Below are 22,799 nucleotides of genomic sequence, written 5' to 3' on the forward strand. Positions count from 1 at the left end.
CGTCTAGATCATCCAGTCTGGGTTGCCATCATCAGAAGTACCTTGTTCAGCTTCCCTGGGAGGTTTTAGTGCTACGGTGTCCGTTCCTGCCTTATCCTAGACACTTCACAATGTAAGCAGTGCTTGGTTCGGTCATGTCAGCAGCGAAAATTGGGCTAGTTTATTCCAGGCTGCCGATCCATTGATACTTGCATACCTTGCCTGTGCTCCCCTGATGATCTTTCCTCAAACATTTTCATCAGTGCTAAAATCCCCAGTGTGGGATAATGTCAGGGAGTGGTGATGTCACTCCTTCTGTCATGTGACAATATTTGAGTCTAGCAATTGGCTGCTAGAGTTGATCACCATCACATGGGAGGAGACCATGTGTCCAGACGTATTGGGTATTGGTGTCGGGCCCAGGGCCCTGAATGACCAAGGTTACACTTCCTTAACAATTTGCTTTCACTAGGTTCATCATTGATAGCAGTTCAAGCTTGCATGCTGGTTGCACTGTTTGTAGTGAACACTGTTGGTAATGAACACTTCCAGGTAATCTCGATATTTCCTTTCACTTCCAGGTGGCCTGCTTTTTCACCATATTCTTCTTGAGTATCTGCGTTTACTCCACAGTCTTCAGGATCAGAGTGTTCAATTATTACTATTTTGCATCACATCATCAGACAGATGCGTACAGCCTCCTGTTCAGCGGCATGTAAGAGAATCAAACTGCTTTTACTACATTGTGTCTGCTAAACGGATTAATGGAACTAATACCTCTGCTTCACATTGCCGGTCCTACAGCATTAGGGGCAGTTTCATGCTTTGCCTATAACATCCCCTGCTGATGAACTCAACTTTGCAAAAGTTACACAGGATGAAAACACTTTTTTAACCCAAACTTTCTATACACAGGGCCTTAGTAAACACAAGAGTTAAACTTACCTTTACACCACAAGGTTACTGCTGCACACCCTGTAAAATAAGAGACAATATACTTAAAGTGTTTTTAAACCCACAACAGTAAAATCAGTCTGTCTATGCAGTAAAGCATGCTTGTTTTACTCACTGTGGAACCTAAGGGGTTAATCCAACCCATTGTGTAAAAAGGCTGTTTTATCGTATCTTCTCTGATCCTCCCCTTCTTCTCCTGTCCCCAATCCATCTGTTGTTAATACAGAGCTCTAGGAGACACTCTGCACATGCTCAGTTTAGTGTATGTCTCTAGAGAGTTTTTTTGTCTTTGAGAGGGTGCATGTGATCAGCACAGGGCCAATCAGCACTATTAGGTCAAGAGGGTCAAGGTCATGCAGCCTCATAGGACAGTAAGAGGAGAATGAAAACTCCTCCAACAAGATTAACCAGTGCTTGGCCAGACACTGACTGCTATATACTGCTGATGATAAAAGGTATTTAGCAGTTTATATTTACTAAAATAATTGCATTTCCATGTTGTGTGTACTGTGGGAGACAAGATATAGTGAATGCAGAGCACAGGGTTTAGTAATACTTTAACATTCCAGTGGCACCTTTGCATAGCTTCTTCCCGGTCCCTGCAGGTATTTGACCCTTCCAGATGAGTCCAATACTTCCTCCCCCTGCCAAACGCTATTATTCCTCCCACCTACTTGCACATCTTGAAGTGACAAACCCAACCCCTCCTATTGAACTACCTGCCCCCCTTTCACATGCTGTGGCATGGCTAGTACTGAAAGTTTTTGTACCTGAGATCACTGTCAGTCAGTCCTGAGCTCTGTATGAGAGCTTTCGAGCAGGACTGCAGTGTTCATTTTGGGGGGTTGGTGTCACCAGGTATCCTCCCAGACAGTGAAAGGGCAAGAGTAGACAAAGGGGAGCCTGTAGTGCATAGAAAGGTAGAAAGAAAAGGACATAACTAGAAAGAGGATGCTAACTGATGATATTATTTGCATAATTGGTCCTCCTACGCTTTATCTTCCAAAAAAAAGAGTATATTTGACAGGCTTAGGCATTACATAGTGTGGGAACTAGCATCAAATGGTAGAGCTTTTCCAGCACACAGCCACTCGCTTTCTTTTTTAAAGCAAACGCTCTGCAAATGCCGCATGCGCGGTTTAGCGGAAGTTGCTAGGCGTTTGCCGAGCGTTAATAACGCCCCACAAACGCCTATAATGCAGTTTGAGTGGTGTTACCGCTCCGCAAACGCCCCGCAACCGCGTCGCAACCGCACCGCAAACGCCGGCCGGGCATTTGCGGAGCGGCACCATAGACGAGAATAGGAGGCTTCAAAGCCTCCTGACTCGTCCAGAGGCGTCCGTTTTGCCGCGACGCAAACGCTCCCGTTAGAACAGCACCATGTGCTGTAATGTGCAGAATAGGCAGAGGCGTTTGGGAAGCGGTAAAAACGCTTACCAAATGCCTCTGTGCCGCCTGCACACAAGGCTAGTGTGAACGTAGCCTTACGAACCAAAGAGGAAACTGACAAACCAGTTTCCTCTGCATTTAGAGAACTGCCTGAAGCCCCTCAACCTGTAAGGTTGATAATCCTAGGTTATCACCGTGATTTTCACCGTGGCAGGATACCACACTGCCACAATAGTTACATAGTTAGTCTGGCTGAAAAAAAGACAAAAGTCCATCCAGTTCAACCAAAAAAAAAAAAAAAGTTATAATCCTATACCCCCAGTTGACCCAGAGTAAGGCAAAAATCCAAGCAAAGCATGATCCAATTTGCTCCTGCAGGGAAAAAAATTCCTTCCTGATCCCCCGAGAGGCAATCGGATATTCCCTGGATCAACTTTACCTATAAATGTTAGTAACCAGTTATATTCTGTGTATCTAGGAAAGAATCCAGGCCTTTTTTAAAGCAATTCACTGAGCTGGTCAGAACCAACTCTTGAGGGAGTCTATTCCACATTTTCACAGCTCTTACTGTGAAGAAACCTTTCCGTGTTTGGAGATTAAATTTATTTTCCTCCAGATGTAAAGAGTGCCCCCTTGTCCTCTGTGATGACCTCGGGGCGAATAACTCTACACCGAGTTCACTATATGAACCACTGATGTATTTATACATGGAGATCATATCCCCCCTTATGTATTATACATGGAGATCATATCCCCCCTTATGTATTATACATGGAGATCATATCCCCCCTTATGTATTATACATGGAGATCATATCCCCCTTATGTATTATACATGGAGATCATATCCCCCCTTATGTATTATACATGGAGATCATATCCCCCTTATGTATTATACATGGAGATCATATCCCCCTTATGTATTATACATGGAGATCATATCCCCCCTTATGTATTATACATGGAGATCATATCCCCCCTTATGTATTACACATGGAGATCATATCCCCCCTTATGTATTATACATGGAGATCATATCCCCCCTTATGTATTATACATGGTGATCATATCCCCCTTGTGTATTATAAATGGAGATCATATCCTCCTTATGTATTATACATGGTGATCATATCCCCCCTTATGTATTATACATGGAGATCATATCCCCCCTTATGTATTATACATGGAGATCATATCCCCCCTTATGTATTATACATGGAGATCATATCCCCCTTATGTATTATACATGGAGATCATATCCCCCCTTATGTATTATACATGGTGATCATATCCCCCTTGTGTATTATACATGGAGATCATATCCTCCTTATGTATTATACATGGTGATCATATCCCCCCTTATGTATTATACATGGAGATCATATCCCCCCTTATGTATTATACATGGAGATCATATCCCCCCTTATGTATTATACATGGAGATCATATCCCCCTTATGTATTATACATGGAGATCATATCCCCCTTATGTATTATACATGGAGATCATATCCCCCCTTATGTATTATACATGGAGATCATATCCCCCCTTATGTATTATACATGGAGATCATATCCCCCCTTATGTATTATACATGGTGATCATATCCCCCCTTATGTATTATACATGGTGATCATATCCCCCCTTATGTATTATACATGGTGATCATATCCCCCCTTATGTATTATACATGGTGATCATATCCCCCCTTATGTATTATACATGGTGATCATATCCCCCCTTATGTATTATACATGGAGATCATATCCCCCCTTAATCTGCTCTTCTGAAGAGACAATAAATTCAGTTCCTCTAATCTTTCCTCATAGCTGAGCTCCTCCATGCCTCTTACCAGTTTGGTTGCCCTTCTCTGTACTTTCTCCAGTTCCCCAATGTTCTTTTTGTGAATTGGTGCCCAAAACAGAACTGCATATTCCAGATGAGGTATTACTAATGATTCTAGTGTTCTCTGAACACATTTGAAAGCTAGAAAAGATGGTGTTCCCAGAATGCCAGATAACCATCAACAATCAGATACTTGCAGTGGGGTTGCCTCTTACAAACAAATTAAGCTTACAGAACCCACAGCCTTCCCGCCCTGGATTTCTGACTGTTATGTAGCTTCAAAGATGGCCAAGGGTCCTGCAGCATGACATGTCATTAAAAGCTTGGTTCTTGCAACTTAAAGATGAGTTCTAGTCATGGTATATTTCTACATAGTTTCACTGGTCCAGCTTGCAACTATTCTTATACCATACCCGGCTGATACCCCTGGAAGCTGGAAATCACTGAAATCACTGCTACCCCAATGATCTTCACTTGCTTCTGGGTCCTGTACCAAGCGGCTACTCTCCTTCATTGTGAACATAGGAGGTTGGTCACTCACCACGGGTAGCATTCAGAAAACGTAAATCCCCCACTTCTCCACCTTGTCCAATCAGAGAACGCTTTGCATTCATTCTGTAAATGCAAATTCTCTTGATTTATTTTGGTACGCTAGCATGAGTATGTGTATAGTGTGGACGACCCACTCATTTATTTATTTAATATTTTATACACCAGCTCATTTGATTTATACTCCATTGTATTTATTTTTCATTTATACCAAACACACGGTGATATTTCGTTACCCTGTTGGTTTCTTTATATAATATATATATATATATATATATATATATATATATATATATATATATATATTCACTTTAATTTTCACTTATAGTACACACCATAGTAGCTCACAAGAATTACGTATATTATTCTCTGAATGGTGCCCATGCTGAGCTGCTGATCTCCTGTGTTCAGGATGCATCAGGTTGGCCACTTGGCACACGACCCGGATGCAAATGGAGATCACTTTAGTCATTTCCAGCTTCCAGGGGGATCAGCCAGGTATGGTATATACATAGTTACAGGCTGAAAAAATTTATTTACAATATGTCAAGATATACCATGCCTGGAATTCCTCTTTAATAACATATGGATTTCATTCCCTGTACCTAAAACCTATTGGACCTAAATTAGGGAGCCTGTGTGTTCTTACTGTTAACCAGCCAGATTTTTAGGAGATTTTTAGGAAAAATCCCTTCTTCATTTTCCTGTTTATATTAAATCAGCATCAATGTATTTAGACGCCTCCAATTGTAGTAGGATCATAATAGTTTCCCTTTTTTTTCACCTTTATCTTATTTAAAATGTGTTTCTTTTCTGCAGGTTATTCTGCCGTTTGACTCCTCCACTGTGTTTGAATTTCCTGGGTCTGACTCATATGGATGGATCCATTTCTCACCAGAACTCCGAGCAGACTGCCTACACTTCAGTAAGTGCTTTATCTAATCATGGAAGCAGTTACACTACAACACTGCTTTGTTCCTAAATGGCTTTTGTCTCCTTTTATAGATTATGGGATCTTTAAAGGTTCTACCACTTATTGCTGATGGGTTTTATATCTATTACCCCATGCTGGTTGTCATCCTGTGCATTGCCACATATTTCAAGTAAGTGATGCACTTTGATATCTAGTTGCATCATACAGAAGGATTAGCACTATAGTTACATAGTTAGTCTGGCTGAAAAAAGACAAAAGTTCATCCAGTTCAACCATTAAAAAAAAAAAAAAAAAAAAGTTGATCCAGAGGAAGGCAAAAAAAAACCCAGCACAGCATGATCAAATTTGTTCCTGCAAGGAACAAAATTCCTTCCTGATCCCTCGAGAGGCAATAGGATATTCCCTGGATCAACTTTACCTATAAATGTTAGTATCCAGTTATATTCTGTGTATCCAAGAAATAATCCAGGACTTTGTTAAAGCAATCCACTGAGCTGGCCAGAACCAACTTTTGGAGGAGTCTATTCCACATTTTCAGAACTCTCACTGTGCAAATGATTTTTTTATATCATTCTGAGATCTGTTTTCTAATTATACTGTGCTCCAATAAAGGTTGATCAGGTATCCTGAAATATGGTAGAGGTACTGTCATGGAAATAGTTATTATTATTATTATACAGGATTTATATAGCGCCAACAGTTTGCTCAGCGCTTTACAATATAACGGGAGAAAATACAGCAACAATACAGTTCAATACAAGAGGGTTAGGAGGGCCTGATCCTTGGAGCTTACAATCTAAGAGAAGAGATATCAGCCTCCTAAACCTTGTTTTGGCTGAATCCCAGGTCGATCACATAGGCTAAGCTGATCTCTTACCAATGGTACTGTAGGTAGCCCTTTCTGCACATTACTTTTGGCTAGAGAGGACAGCCCATTCTAGTTATGGGCCAATAGGAGATTTTCGTGGAGTGGGAGGTAGCAGCAAGCTCAGGTGTTATCTGGATGTGTATCAGAAAAAACAGCCATTATCTGATAGTGTTGGAGCTTTGCCTGTCAGAATTACAACAGTCTGCATATGTGCCTCCCACTTGTTAAGGGACCAAAAGTAATGGGACAGTTGGCTTCCCAGCTGTTCCATGGCCAGGTGTGTGTTATTCCCTCATTGTCCCAATTACAATGAGCAGATAAAAGGTCCAGAGTTCATTTCAAGTGTGCTGTTTGCATTTAGAATCTGTTGCTGTCAACTCTCAAGATGAGATCCAAAGAGCTGTCACCATCAGTGAAGCAAGCCATCATTAGGCTGAAAAAACAAAACAAACCCATCAGAGAGATAGCAAAAACATTAGGCGTGGCAAAAACAACTGCTTGGAACATTCTTAAAAAGAAGGAACGCACCGGTGAGCTCAGCAACACCAAAAGACCCGGAAGACCACGGAAAACAACTGTGGTGGATGACCGAAGAATTCTTTCCCTGGTGAAGAAAACACCCTTCACAACAGTTGGCCAGATCAAGAACACTCTCCAGGAGGTAGGTGTATGTGTGTCAAAGTCAACAATCAAGAGAAGACTTCACCAGAGTGAATACAGAGGGTTCACCACAAGATGGAAACCATTGGTGAGCCTCAAAAACAGGAAGGCCAGATTAGAGTTTGCCAAACGACATCTAAAAAAGCCTTCACAGTTCTGGAACAACATCCTATGGACAGATGAGACCAAGATCAACTTGTACCAGAGTGATGGGAAGAGAAGAGTATGTAGAAGGAAAGGAACTGCTCATGATCCTAAGCATACCACCTCATCAGTGAAGCATGGTGGTGGTAGTGTCATGGCGTGGGCATGTATGGCTGCCAATGGAACTGGTTTCTTGTATTTATTGATGATGTGACTGCTGACAAAAGCAGCCGGATGAATTCTGAAGTGTTTCAGGCAATATTATCTGCTCATATTCAGCCAAATGCTTCAGATCTCATTGGACGCCGCTTCACAGTGCAGATGGACAATGACCCAAAGCATACTGCAAAAGCAACCAAAGAGTTTTTTAAGGGAAAGAAGTGGAATGTTATGCAATGGCTAAATCAATCAGCTGACCTGAATCCGATTGAGCATGCATTTCACTTGCTGAAGACAAAACTGAAGGGAAAATGCCCCAAGAACAAGCAGGAACTGAAGACAGTTGCAGTAGAGGCCTGGCAGAGCATCACCAGGGATGAAATCCAGCGTCTGGTGATGTCTATGCATTCCAGACTTCAGGCTGTAATTGACTGCAAAGGATTTGCAACCAAGTATTAAAAAGTGAAAGTTTGATTTATGATTATTATTCTGTCCCATTACTTTTGGTCCCTTAACAAGTGGGAGGCACATATGCAAACTGTTGTAATTCCTACACCGTTCACCTGATTTGGATGTAAATACCCTCAAATTAAAGCTGACAGTCTGGGTTAAAACACATTTTGTTTGTTTCATTTCAAACCCATTGTGGTGGTGTATAGAGCCAAAAATGTTAGAATTATGTTGATGTCCCAATATTTATGGACCTGACTGTAGTAATAGCTTCACTACTAAAACCTGACAGATTTGCATTGCAGTATGTAGCCAAACATTTTTGTGCACAATTCTACAGAATTCTGTGATAAGAGCCTTCCTTTATAACAGTGGTTCTTAACCTTGTTGGAGGTACTGAACCCCACCAGTTTCATATGCGCATTCACCGAACCCTTCTTAATTGGAAAAATAAAATATGATTTTTAAAATTCAAAACATAGGTATATATTTATACATAGGTGCACAAAATGAACAAAACCGTTAAGAACAAAGAACAAAACCATTAAAACATGATTTTCACACAAAAACAAAAACATAATAATGAATATTTACTGCACGAATCATATGAGTCGGGTGTGGGTCTTCACCTCTGCCGAACCCGCGAGACTGACTCACTGAACCCCTGGGGTTCGATCGAACCCAGGTTAAGAACCACTGCTTTATAATCTTCCTTTTTAACCCAACCACATTGATTCATGTCTAGCCAGCTTGTTTTACAGGAAAGATCACATTTCCTTTCACTCACTCATTGCAGGAGGCTGATTTATAATTTACAGCCTTAACGCATTCACAGGGGAGCTGTGTGCTGGTTGATGATTGAGGACTGAATGGGCATCTTTGGCAGCATCTTCTGTTAAAAAAAAAACCAAAAAACAATATAAGCTTTCCTCTGTATTTTATGCACCAATTACAAGAATATGTTAAAGCTTATAAGAGATTTCAGTGATTGGATTTGTGTCAAATTTAAAGCTGAATTCCAGTTATACATATTTTTGCATAGTTGTACTTATCCAATGTAAGTAAGTGTGTATGTGTGCCATACCTGGCTGATCTCTATGGAAGGCTGGAGTACTGCTACAGTGATAGCCACTAGTTTCCGGATCCCATGCTGATCAGCTGCTTAGTGAACACAGAAAGTTGCGTACTCGGCACTGGCACCATTTAGGAAACCCTTTGCATTTTCTCAATAGATGCAAAGGTCTGCCTGATTGGATGAGGTGGAAATTATGTCACTGTGCTACCTCTCCACCTCATCCAATCAGAGAAAACGCAGTGTTCTCTGATCACTAAAGTAGCAGAAACTACTACAGTGATTGCCAGCTTCCACGGGATCAACCAGGAATGGGACGTGCATACTTACTTATATTGTAAAGCACTGAGCAAACTGTTGGCACTATATAAATCCTGTATAATTATAATAATACTTAACGTTGGATGAGTACAACTATGCCAAAATATGCATACCTGGAATTCAGCTTTAAACCTGATATAAATCCAATCACTGAAATCCCTTATAAGCTTTGAACATGTTATTGTAATTGGTACATGCAATTCCGAAAAAAAGAATGAAATTTTTTTTACAGAAGATGCTGCCAAAGATGCCCATTCAGTCTTCAGTCATTAACTTTTTTTTTTTTAATGGTTGATCTGGATGGACGTTTGTCTTTTTTTCACTATGTAACCAGCACACAGCTCTCCTGTGGAAATGAATGAGTAAGGGCTGTAAATTACAAAACAGCCTATTGCAATGAGTGAGTGAAAAAAAAAATGTGATCTTTCCTGTAATTTCAAAAGTTGTCATTCTCTTTTAAATCTGCAGCTTTAATTAAAATAATACTTTGTGATCCTGCCATAAAATCCTTATTCAGGTACTTCCTATTTTGAGGTGACAAACATCTCCTGTGTCCCTGTGCTGTTACCCTGCCGCATGCCTCCCTGAAGGGGACAGCTGTGCTAACACACATTGCGCTGGCATGGATCACAGCTTTCACCATCAGGGAGCTAGTCATGAGCAATGATGTACATGGAGACTGGTAGCAGCTGAAAGAGATAAGCAGCACTCAGATGCAATAAAAAAAAAAAAAAAAAAAAACTTTTTTTTTTTTTTTTAAAGAAAACACATTAGTTTGGTACACAGTGCTTTAGAAAAACAAATGTCTTCCTGTTAGTGTTAATTTCTACCTAAAGTGAGTGTAAATTCTTATTTTTTTTTTTTAATCAACAAACATGTTATACTTACCTGCTCTGTGCAGTGAAATTGCAGAGTGACCCCGAACCTCCTCTTTTGGGGTCCCCCGCCAGCATGTTTGGCTTCTCCTATTCTCCATGTGCCCCCATAGGAAGCTGCTACCCATGGGGTTGCATGTGCTCAATCCCCAGCCACGCTGCCTGCGTCTATATGTACACACAGCACGGCTCATCCCTGCTCCCTCGGCACAGGATTTGACTGACAGCAGCAGAACCCATGGCTCCTGCCTCAGCAAAGCCTGTGAGAGAGAGAGAAAGAGGGGAGAGCCGCTACATACAGGCACAGTGCTGGATCAAGTGAGAACTCGGATAAGTATAAGTGGAGTGATGGAGCGATACAGGTACTGGAACATTTTTTAACTTAATGCAGGAAAATAATTAGGGTAAAAAATGTTTAGGCTTTATAATCACTCTAAGCTGGGGAGTGTAAATAATTGAAAAAGAGCTTATTTTCTGGAAAACCATGTATATATGATTTCAAGTGGAAATCCTTAATTTTTGTCACTTTGCTCTGATGGCTTGCCTCCCTCATCCACATTACAAACATTTTTTTGATTCTCAAAGTGATACCAAATTCTACCAGAAGATGTCAGTGCATTTGAAAGCCTCATCACAGCTCTTCGGCCTTGTTAAAGTGTTACTAAACCCAGGACCCTGCATTCACTACATCTGGTCTCCCACAGTACAAAACATGGAAATGCAATTATTTTAGTAAATATAAACCGTTAAATACCTTTTCTCATCAGCAGTTATAGCAGTCTTGTGACTTCCATCAGTGTCCAGCCGAGCACTGGTTAAGGCTTGTAGGAGGAGTTTTCATTCTGCTCTGACTGTCCTATGAGGCTGCATAACCCCTGACCCTCTGGACAGTGCTGATTGGCTCTTTGCTGATCACATGCACTCTCCCAAAGAAAAAAAAAATTATCTAGCTATACACACCGAACTGAGCATGTGCAGAGTGACTTCTAGAGCCCTGTATTATTAGCAGATAGATTGGGGACAGTTGAAGAAGGGCAGGATCAGAGAAGACAGGATCAAACATCCTTTTTACACAATGCAGAGGATTAACCCCTTAGGTTCCACAGTGAGTGTAACAAACCTGCTTTATTGCATATACAGACTGATTTTACTATTGTGGATTTAGTAACACTTTAAATTGGTGGTCATTGGGAGAAGATCCCCTGCACACTGATCCTTAGTGGAAAGAGTTCCCCTTACAGATAGCTAAAAGGATTATAAGAATCCGCAGTTACTTATCTGAGAGGCAGACATTCTATCTTTATCCAAAAACAAAATAATCTTTTTTTATTATTTTTTATTATTATTATTTTATTATTATTATTATTATTATTATTATTATTATTATTATTGTAGCTTTCTTGTCCTTGGATGTTGTGCTTTCATTTGTTTTCCTTCCTTTTCCCTATTTTTTTTTTCACCTGTGATCCTACCAATAACACTAACTAATAACTTCCTGTCATTGGGTGGCTACATTTTTTTTCCCTCTGGTGCATCTATGTGTGGAGCCATTGTTGCCACCCAGACTGCCTTTGTTTCCATTACATTAGGGCTAAAGGGAATAGTAGTTTACATTTGGCAAGGTCATTTTTCTTGTTTAATGTCCTTGTCACTTGCTGTGAACTTAACACATAGCAAAATAATCTCAACAGATATTTTTTTTTACTTGCTGAAAATGTTCTTAGCCTGAAAAAGAATACTAATGCAGTCACCACATCTAATGAATTCTAAGCTGCAATATATTAAATGTTTGGGTTTAGATACGCTTTACACCAGGAACTTTAGTCTTGGTGGAGTTACCATTAAAGTATACCTAAAGGCAAAAATTTTCTTTTAGTTTTGGATAGAGTGGAGGTGGATTAGAACCCTGTCAGGTTTTTATTGCAATTTGTACCCCCGTTGGTCAGATTCACCCTCTCTGTCCTGTTTACCATTTTCATCAAAAGGGTTGAAAAGGGTTGTCCCCAGAAAAGTAATAGAGGGGACATTTCCAATGGTAATGCACATTTTCTGGTGACCTGGAGTTCTCCAAGGAATTCCTTTAATTTCCTCTCACTTCCTGGTTTGGCTATGGGACAGGATATGAAGGCAAATGAGACACAGATGGGAAAAACTAAACTGACGGGTTATAACTAGAGATGAGCGAATCGAACCAGGCGAAGTGGAATTCGATTCGAATTTCAGGAAAAATTCGATTCGCGTCGAATCCGAATATTAGCCTACTTCGGGTGCGCGAATCGGATTTTTCACGATCAGCCGGCAAAAGTGTCCCTGCAGAGAGCTCCGCTATTTCTGACAGTTCTCTGACAGTTCCTTCACATGTACAGCGGTTGAAACATTGTATCTATTTGTTTCCATTTAGGATACAGATGTTTTTATTCGGAAACAGATACAATGTTTCAACCGCTGTAAATGTGAAAGTCAGAGAACTGTCAGAAATAGAGGAACTCTGCAGATACACTTTTTGCCGGTTTGGAATTATTCTTATTTTCATCCTACTTCTTCTTCTTCTTCTTCATCCTCATCCTCAGAAGAAGAAGAAGAGGATGAGGATGAAGAAGAAGAAGAAGTAGGATGAAAATAAGAAGAATTCCAAGCCGGCAAAAAGTGTGTCTGCAGAGCTCCTCTAAGTGTATCTGCAGAATAGAGGAGCTCTGCAGATACACTTTTTGCCGGCTTGGAATTCTTCTTATTTTCATCCTACTTCTTCTTCTTCTTCCTCCTCATCCTCTTCTTCTTCTTCTGAGGATGAGGATGAAGAAGAAGAAGAAGAAGTAGGATGAAAATAAGAAGAATTCCAAGCCGGCAAAAAGTGTATCTGCAGAGCTCCTCTATTCTGCAGATACACTTAGAGGAGCTCTGCAGATACACTTTTTGCCGGCTTGGAATTCTTCTTATTTTCATCCTACTTCTTCTTCTTCTTCATCCTCATCCTCAGAAGAAGAAGAAGAGGATGAGGATGAAGAAGAAGAAGTAGGATGAAAATAAGAAGAATTCCAAGCCGGCAAAAAGTGTATCTGCAGAGCTCTGCTAAGTGTATCTGCAGAGCTCCGCTATTTCTGACAGTTCTGTGACATTCCCTCCATACAGCGGTTGAAACATTGTATCTATTTGTTTCCTTCTCCTTCTTCTCATCCTTCTCCTTCTTCTCATCCTTCTTCTGATCCTTCTCCTTCTTCTCATCCTTCTCCTTCTTCTCATCCTTCTCCTTCTCCTTCTTCTCATCCTTCTCCTTCTTCTCATCCTTCTCCTCCTTCTTCTCATCCTTCTCCTTCTCCTTCTTCTCATCCTTCTCCTTCTCCTTCTTCTCATCCTTCTCCTTCTCCTTCTTCTCATCCTTCTTCTCATCCTTCTCCTTCTTCTCATCCTTCTCCTTCTTCTCATCCTTCTCCTTCTCCTTCTTCTCCTTCTTCTCATCCTTCTCATCCTTCTCCTTCTCCTTCTTCTCATCCTTCTCCTTCTTCTCATCCTTCTCCTTCTCCTTCTTCTCATCCTTCTCCTTCTCCTTCTTATCATCCTTCTCCATCTTCTCATCCTTCTCCTTCTCCTTCTTATCATCCTTCTCCTTCTCCTTCTCCTTCTTCTCATCCTTCTCCTCCTTCTCCTTCTTCTCCTCCTTCTCCTTCTTCTCATCCTTCTTCTCATCCTTCTCCTTCTTCTCATCCTTCTTCTCATCCTTCTTCTCATCCTTCTCCTTCTTCTCATCCTTCTCCTTCTTCTCATCCTTCTCCTTCTTCTCATCCTTCTCCTTCTTCTCATCCTTCTCATCCTTCTCCTTCTCCTTCTTCTCATCCTTCTCCTTCTTCTCATCCTTCTCCTTATCCTTCTTCTCATCCTTCTCCTTCTCCTTCTTCTCATCCTTCTCCATCTTCTCATCCTTCTCCTTCTCCTTCTTCTCATCCTTCTCCTTCTCCTTCTCCTTCTTCTCATCCTTCTCCTTCTCCTTCTCCTTCTTCTCATCCTTCTCCTTCTTCTCATCCTTCTTCTCATCCTTCTCCTTCTTCTCATCCTTCTTCTCATCCTTCTCCTTCTTCTCATCCTTCTTCTCATCCTTCTCCTTCTTCTCATCCTTCTCCTTCTTCTCATCCTTCTCCTTCTTCTCATCCTTCTCCTTCTTCTCATCCTTCTCCTTCTTCTCATCCTTCTCCTTCTTCTCATCCTTCTCCTTCTTCTCATCCTTCTACTTCTTCTCATCCTTCTCCTTCTTCTCATCCTTCTTCTTCTTCTCATCCTTCTTCTTCTTCTCATCCTTCTTCTTCTCATCCTTCTCCTTCTTCTCATCCTTCTTCTTCTTCTCATCCTTCTTCTTCTTCTCATCTTTCTTCTTCTTCTCATCCTTCTCCTTCTTCTCATCCTTCTCATCCTTCTCCTTCTTCTCATCCTTCTTCTCATCCTTCTTCTCATCCTTCTTCTCATCCTTCTCCTTCTTCTCATCCTTCTCCTTCTCCTTCTTCTCATCCTTCTCCTTCTTCTCATCCTTCTCCTTCTTCTCATCCTTCTCCTTCTTCTCATCCTTCTCCTTCTCCTTCTTCTCATCCTTCTCCTTCTCCTTCTTCTCATCCTTCTCCTTCTCCATCTTCTCATCCTTCTCCTTCTCCTTCTTCTCATCCTTCTCCTTCTCCTTCTTCTCATCCTTCTCCTTCTTCTCATCCTTCTCCTTCTCCTTCTTCTCATCCTTCTCCTTCTTCTCATCCTTCTCCTTCTCCTTCTTCTCATCCTTCTCCTTCTCCTTCTCCTTCCTCATCTCCAAGGGCATTTAAATTAAAGGTACAGTGTTCTGCACTAATTTAAAGGCTCTCTGAAGCCTAGAAACCCTTTTAATAAGTTAAATTCGTAGCGAATTAATTCGCATCGAATCGAATTTCTTCCTCAAATTCGGCGAATCAGCCGAATCGAATTTTTGAATAATTCGCTCATCTCTAGTTATAACCCTCCCTTTCTCTACCCAAAGTGAAAAAAAATGTTTTTCCTATAGTTCTACGTTAATCCTTATGTTGTAGTTTGGTAATATTTTTTTTAATTTATGAACAGATTGTTACATGCCTTGCTTTTAGAATGTGTGTATTCTGCTTTCATGCTGTGTGTTTTATGTCTCGTGCTATATTATGTAATCACTTTTATCTATTATCTTGTTAGTTTGGGGACTCGCTGCTTAAATTTACTGGGCTTTCAGCAGTTTATGGGAGACAACGACATGACCTCTGATCTAACTGATGAGGGAAAAGAGTTGATCAGAAGAGGTAGGTTCTCTTCATAAGTAAAAGTTATATTTTAAGAAGGATGGAAAATCCAAGTATATGACAAATGATCGTTACTGTGAGTTTTAATGAGTTTATAAAAGTGCTGACCATTCTAGACAGCAATCTGCTTTTAACTCCTCAGCATCTATCAAACTCAAACACTTTTAAATAGAACAGGAACATTCACACTTAAAGACCGCCCAATAACAGATTTACTGCTACAGGGTGGTCCTCCTGTGCAAAATCATATATATAAACATGATTTTGCACTTCCGACTAGGGGGCGCTCACAGCAGAAGCCGATTTGCGAGTGCCAGTGAACGGATGTCCACCGGTACCCACCCAGCGTTGGGCAGAGGCACAGAACAGAGCTCGGCCTGTGTAAACAAGGCAGGACGGGGGGAAGTGATGGATCTTGTGTCCCTGAAAATATAAATATAAAATATATATATTTGATTCAAAATTGTCTTTTTTTTTGTTTATAGCGCAAAAAAAAATGCAGTGGTGATCAAATACCACCAATAGAAAGCTCTATTTGTTGGGAAAAAATAGCATAAGTTTAATTTTATGTACAGCGTTGCATAACCATTCAATTGTCAGTTAAAGTAACATAGTGCCACATTGCAAAACATTACCTGGTCAGAAAGGGCAGGGGGGGGGGGGGGGGGTTAGATTTTCCAGAGGGCAAGTGGTTAAAGTGTATGTCAAGGGAAAATAAATAAATACAAAAAGTATGCGTTACATGTCTGCAATACATTTTCCAGTGTTTTATCCCTTTAACCACTTCCATACCGGGCACTTTTACCCCTTTCCTGCCCAGGTCAATTTTCAGGTTTCAGCGCTCTCACACTTTGAATGACAATTGCGCGGTCACACAACATTGTACCCAAACTAAAATTTTATCATTTTGTTCACCCAACTAGAGCTTTCTTTTGGTGGTATTTAATCACCACTGGGGTTTTTATTGTTTGCTAAATTAACAAAAAAAGACAGAAAATTTGGAAAAAAAAACACATTTCTTTGTTTCTGTTATAAAAGTTTGCAAATAAATAATTGTTCTTCATAAATTTAGGCCAAAATGTATTCTGCTACATGTCTTTGGTGAAAATAACCCAAATCAGTGTTTATTATTTAGTCTGTAGGAAAGTTATAGAGTTCACAAACTATGGGATATATTTGAATCTAATTTCTTGAGGCACAAAAAATGTCAGAACAGTACAGATATCCCCCTAATGACCCTTTTTTTGAAAAGTAGACAATTTCATAGGAGGTATGGCGAGTTTTTTGAAGTTGTAATTTTTTGGCATAAAAACATTATTTTCACAATTTTATTTTTTACATACTGTCACCAGTGCAGTACAGTGTCATCATATAACTGGTGTGGTGGTGATCAGGGACACTGACTGGTGACAGTACATAGAAAAAAAATTGATAATTTTTTTTAAATTTTTAATTTTTTTTATTACATTTTTTTCTATTTTTTTAAGTTTTTTTTTTTTTCATATTACACTATGACCAAAGTAGTATAATGTTACCATAGTAACATTGTACTACTTTGGGGAAGTGATCAGTATTTTTTTTTTCTTTACATAATTTGATTGCTTATAGCAAAGAATTTCTTTGCTATAAGCAAGCATTTAACTGAATGAAATCGATTCATTCAGGTTTTTTCGTTATTAGTTGTGATTGGCCACGGCTAATCACATGACACAGATGGGTTGTGATTGGCCCAGCCTGTGCATGTGATCACTGTGATCATTCACAGCTAGACAAATTTGTATACAATGGATGGCATGAAAGGAAGCCATCCATTGTATACAACTGTCATATTACCTGCTGTGATTGGTCACAGTGGTCACAGCAGGTCACATGGTACTGGCAACGGGGCCGGAACACAGATCTGTCATCGTCGGGGAAGTATTTAAAGGCCTTATAAAGTGTAGAATAATACCTGTAGATCTGCCAGAAATGCAGTCAACTCTTAATATCCTGTTGTGGCTGACATCACAGCATTTTTGTGGTCTGAGTGGTGTAAGCCTTGCCCAGTTGTCTTTTGCTAAACTAATGAACCACTCTCACTGTCAGATCTACAACGTAAAGGCTGATTATTCCGTAGTCCAAGGCTAAGTTCAGTCCTTTGCATGCACGCAAAATCGCTCACTATCCCAACATGCAAATAAATGTACTTCCGTTTAGCCGATGCATGGTGGTTCCTAGTATGCAAGAAACATGCAGAAGGCAGCATCCTTGGTTGCACCTGGAGGTGTGAACTAAGCCTTTGATGAGAACTAGGAGGGCTGGCTCTTTGAGATAACACAGGGAGTGTGCGGAGGACACAGGGCAGCTCGGAATTTCTGACAAGATTTATTATTTATTTCAGGTACTTATATAACGCCGTCTATTTACGCAGCGCTTTACATATATATATTGTACATTCACATCAGTCCCTAATCCTCAAGGGGCGTACAATATAAGGTCCCTAACTCACATTCATACATACACATACTAGGGACAATTTAGACAGGAGCCAATTAACCTACCAGCATGTCTTTGGAGTGTGGGAGGAAACCAGAGTACCCAGAGGAAACCCACACAGGCACAGGGAGAACATGCAAACTCCAGGCAGGTGGTGCTGTAGCTGGGATACAAACCAACGACCCTAGTACTGCCAGGCGAAAGTGCTAACCATTTAGCCACTGTGCTATCAACAGATTTAAATTTTTTGTTTATCAGACAAAATAAAATAAAATGCTTCTACTAGTTAAACAGATCAAATGGGAACAAATAAGAAGTTCATTTTTCGGGTTTACATACATTTTAGGAATGTTTAGTCTAGGTGGGGGTTATGTTTTTTACCTAGAAGTCCTTCATTTTAGGATATTAACGCTTTATACTTTGTCCTTTTACTTTAGAAAAGCGGAAGCGTCAAAGGCTTGAAGATGGTGAAACTCGCAGGAGGGTGCGTCATCTTGGTTTGTTATAAATACATTTCATGGTTTTCTGAGGAAATGGTTATGGGGGAGCATCAAACCCCAACCAAGAAAACAAAATAGAAAATGACGAGTGGCATCAATGATATGCTGAATATAAAATGTGTGCTCATTCAATTCATTAAATTGTAATTGCTGTTTGTTTTATGTGTATCGCCTGTATTTGTTTTTGCAATATATTACTTCAGCTACATGATCACAGCTTAACAAATCCAGTGTTGCAGTCTCACAATTAATGCTGGCCATAGATGGGTCATTTTCTTCTTCATTCAGTCAGAAGGCTGAACGAAAAAATGAGCGGATTCCCCCATCCACATAAGTGAGGTGGATGGAGGAATCTCCCCCCGCTGATACATTGTATTTGACAGTGGATCTCCCAAGTGTCTAAATACACTGACAAAATTTTCCATCCTCATTTAACATAATAATAATACATTTTATTGATAGTCTCCTTTCAGAACACCCAAGGTCACCTTACAAAGACAGCAAGAGAGCCACAAAAAAGTAAATAAATAAAATAAATATACATTCATTAAAAAACAAATTAAGTCAGACAGAGTATGCTAGTTTCAAAAGTTGAGATGTGATTTGAAGGTGGGTAGGTAGTCAATATTGCAGATGTCAGGTGGCAAGGTGTTCCAGGGTTGGAGTTCAGAGCAGCTAAAGGTCCTCAGTCCCATAGTGGTCAGGCTCAACAATCAACTTCTGTCAAACAGGGACGCCCAGGAATATCACAGTTCGGCCGGCCCCTGCTGAACCAGACGAATTTTGATCCACCAGCTTAAATCGGCACTTCACCTAAAAAGGGAAGCTCTGCTGAAGTAATATATCGCAAAAACAAATACAGGCGATACACATAAAACATACAGCAATTACAATTTAATGAATTGAATGAGCACACATTTTATATTCTGCATATCATTGATGCCACTCGTCTTTTTCTCTTCCTCCTCCCTCCTCTGACACTTTTAAACTTTTAGGTTTTCTTTTGCAGGGAGCGGGTTTTTAGTTTTGACAGGCATCCTCTTCCACTCGGATCACAATCCCATCCCCCCCAGTCCGCTACCTCCTGGGATGCACCACATGTCCCAGAAGGTTGCAGATCTATTTGTGAAGTGCAGCATGACTCACGCATGCGCAGTGGAGAGCCTGTTCTGAAGCCATGGTAAGTCACAGCTGGCTTCCCCCATCAAAGATAACCGTGCCATGAACCCAAAGACTGGCAAAGAACTGGCTCTGGTGAGGACAGCACAAGTCCACGTTTATTAAAAGTCAGCAACTACAGTATTTGTAGCTGCTAAATTTGTTTTAATTTTTTTTTTTTCGAGACCTCCTTAAGATCCTCCTTAAGTTTATTGAGGAATGGCTCTTCATGGCCACTGATAACAAAACAAGTCAGTGGCTTTATTAGCCTATTAAGGGCTTGTTGCTTTTTAACCACTTCAAGTCCGGACACTCTCACCCCCTTCCTGTCCAGGCCAATTTTCAGCTTACAGCGCTATCACACTTTGAAAGACAATTGCGCGGTCATGCAACACTGTACCCACATTAATTTTTTAGCATTTTATTTGAGGCAGATAAAACTTTTATTTTGGTGGTATTTATTCACCACTGGGATTTTTGTTTTTGTTCTATATAAATGAAAAAGTCCACAAATTAAAAAAAAAAGGGTTTTCTTATAAAATTTTGCAAATAAATAATCTTTGTTCATAAATATTGATGTATTCATCTATCTTTTTAGTAAAAAAAAAATAACCCAAATTAGTTTATAACCAAAAATTATCATTTTAAAAAAAAGTTTACATTTTTATTTTATTTTTTATATTACTATTTTTATTTATTTATTTTTTTTTTAACATACTGTCACCCTAGAAGTACAGTGTCACCATAGTACTTGTGGGGGGTGATGAAGATTTTTTTTTTTCTTTTTTTACACTGATTGCTTTTAAACCCATAAAGGCTGTAAAAGAAATCATGTCTCCTTCTCTCTGGCTGCATTCTTGCAGCACATTGAGAATACTGTGCGAGCTGTGATTGGTCACAACTTGTCACATGGTACAAGGCTGTTGTGAATAGCCTTGTACCATGTGACCTCTGATCATTTACAGATTTCACATGTAGTAAGCAATAATGTCAAAAAGTGACATCTTGTTTACTACTATTCATGTGATCATTGATTGGCCAATCAGTGATCACTTGAATCAGGACCTCACACAGAGGTCCCGTACAGCAATCGGTGTTCTGGACACAGCGGGCACCGATCGCGGTGCTGCACGTTCCCAGGGACAGGCAATGGATATGGGTGGACGTTTAGAAACATCCACCTGCTTCGGCAGTGCTCCCGTCTGGCCGTTTATCTATATGCGCTGGTTGGGAAGTGGTTAAATACATTAAAAGTAGGTGCATGCTGATTGGCTGCTGTGGCCAAGTCATCCAATGTTGCTCTTCCTCCTGTGAACACAACTGAATGGGTATACTGTCCATAAAGAGACTGATCATTCTTCCTTCTGATTGGCATTCTATTACAGGAATGGAAGGAGCGCTATGCCACTAACAGGGAAGATTCCAGCCGTAACAGAAATGTCAACTCTGAACCGAAAGAGCCCACATACACAGAGATGACCACCAGCCGATGTGAGTAGAACTCTCATTAAAAACTGAAGTGGAACTATAGAATTACCAGTCTTCCTATGCCAATGAGATTGTTACATTGAAAGAATATAGGTGCAACGTGTATCTGAACCCAAGAATAAAAATGTTATAAATTGCAGCTTACCTGTCCTTAGATGTGTTGGCTGCATTTTTTTTTTTTTTTTGTTCAGGCTTTTTTCCTTTTTATTTTCATGTGATGCTGCTACTAAAATACTTCCTGTCCTAGAATGAAAGCGCTCACTTATTTTACTGTATTGGTGGAGGGGGAGCACCCTAGGATTGGAAGTGTAGGGCTACAGAACAGCCCCCATATCCTGAGATACATGATATAGGGAGGGGGTGTTTTGCAGTCTACAAAGGGAACCTGTGCTGACTTTTATTAGCTCAAAATCAGGATCAACAGATATATTTTTCCATTTGTTTGTTTATTTATTTCAGGTACTTTTATAGCGCTGTCAATTTACGCAGCACTTTACATATATATTGTACATTCACATCAGTCCCTAACCCTCAAGGGGTGTACAATCTAAGGTCCCTAACTTACATTCATACATACACATACTAGGGCCAATTTAGACAGGATCCAATTCACCTACCAGCATGTCTTTGGAGTGTGGGAGGAAACAGGAGTACCCAGAAGAAACCCATGCAGGCACAGGGAGAACATGCAAACTCCAGGCAGGTGGTGCCGTGGTTGGGATTCGAACCAGCGACCCTAGTACTGCCAGGCGGAAGTGCCAACCATTTAGCCACTGTGCTGCCCATTTAGTGAACAGATATTGTATAATAAAACTCATTCAATGGTATGTCTAGCAGACCAATAGGAAGCAAATATCTCTGTGTTTGTATACACTCCTTTTTGAGATGTTGCTAACCGTAATGATGTGTGATTACCATGCTGTCAGATATCATATTTGATCATCTGTTACTACAAAGTCCTCTGTAGTAGAATCCCTACCCTCAGAGTGGTTAGTAAATCCTGGACTGGTTTCTCACCATCGTCCCTGAACGTTTGAATCTGATTGGTGGCTATGGTCAAATAAAACGGACATGCTGATACATAAGGCTCTATGTAAAAGTTTACCCCTCATTTAGGACTACATCCCCTGGGATGGGGGATAGGGGGAATGACCTAGGAGGTAAGACACCTAACTTTCTGGTCTACTTTTCCTTTCCTACCTTTTTAAAATTCTCTCATTTTGTATTCTTGGGAATCTCAGAACTGAGTGCAGAGTCTACCTGCACCCCCAGGGGTAGCCATTGGGTGTTTGCATCAGTGGCTCCTGCTCCCATGTTGTGTCAGACCATTAGAAGTTGTGATTACTGTTAGGAATTACCCTGCTGGCTGTCTTGATAAATAATCAGTCATCTGGTTTCAGTATTACGTTTCTCTGCTTATACTGTGCCTTTCAATAATTTTATCCAATAATGTCCTTTTGACTTTTTTTTTTCTTCCAGCTTCAAAATACACAAGACAGAATAACCGAACAGAGAGGGATCGAATTGAACTCCTGCAAGATGCAGAACCCCTGGATTTTAATGCAGACAATTTTACAGATGACCCACTGGACTCTGAGTCTGGAAGGTAAGTTATCAGAAGTTCTGTTTGCTCAGACTGGACTACAGATGGAAATTCTAATTCAATTCTGGATATCCTGCAGCCCTGTATTGACAGGCTGA

At 40.3% G+C, this 22,799-nt stretch overlaps 1 protein-coding gene across 2 annotated transcripts in view; it reads left to right on the top strand.

The window, feature by feature from the left end:
• The window catches only part of LMBRD2 (LMBR1 domain containing 2), a 71,274-nt gene that overhangs the window by 43,474 nt on the left and 5,001 nt on the right, over positions 1-22,799 (top strand). For both annotated transcript variants that reach the window (XM_089689425.1, XM_089689426.1), the window contains exons 11-17: positions 561-694; positions 5,535-5,640; positions 5,721-5,818; positions 15,374-15,477; positions 18,390-18,436; positions 20,996-21,101; positions 22,578-22,704. In XM_089689425.1, the coding sequence (XP_089545551.1) occupies positions 561-694; positions 5,535-5,640; positions 5,721-5,818; positions 15,374-15,477; positions 18,390-18,436; positions 20,996-21,101; positions 22,578-22,704 (722 nt within the window). The remainder of the gene's footprint in view (positions 1-560; positions 695-5,534; positions 5,641-5,720; positions 5,819-15,373; positions 15,478-18,389; positions 18,437-20,995; positions 21,102-22,577; positions 22,705-22,799) is intronic.

The sequence above is a fragment of the Staurois parvus genome, unplaced genomic scaffold (genome assembly GCF_062004578.1).
Source record: "Staurois parvus isolate SC_StPar_1 unplaced genomic scaffold, SC_StPar_1.0 ptg000475l, whole genome shotgun sequence".
NCBI classification, from domain to species: Eukaryota; Metazoa; Chordata; class Amphibia; order Anura; family Ranidae; genus Staurois; species Staurois parvus.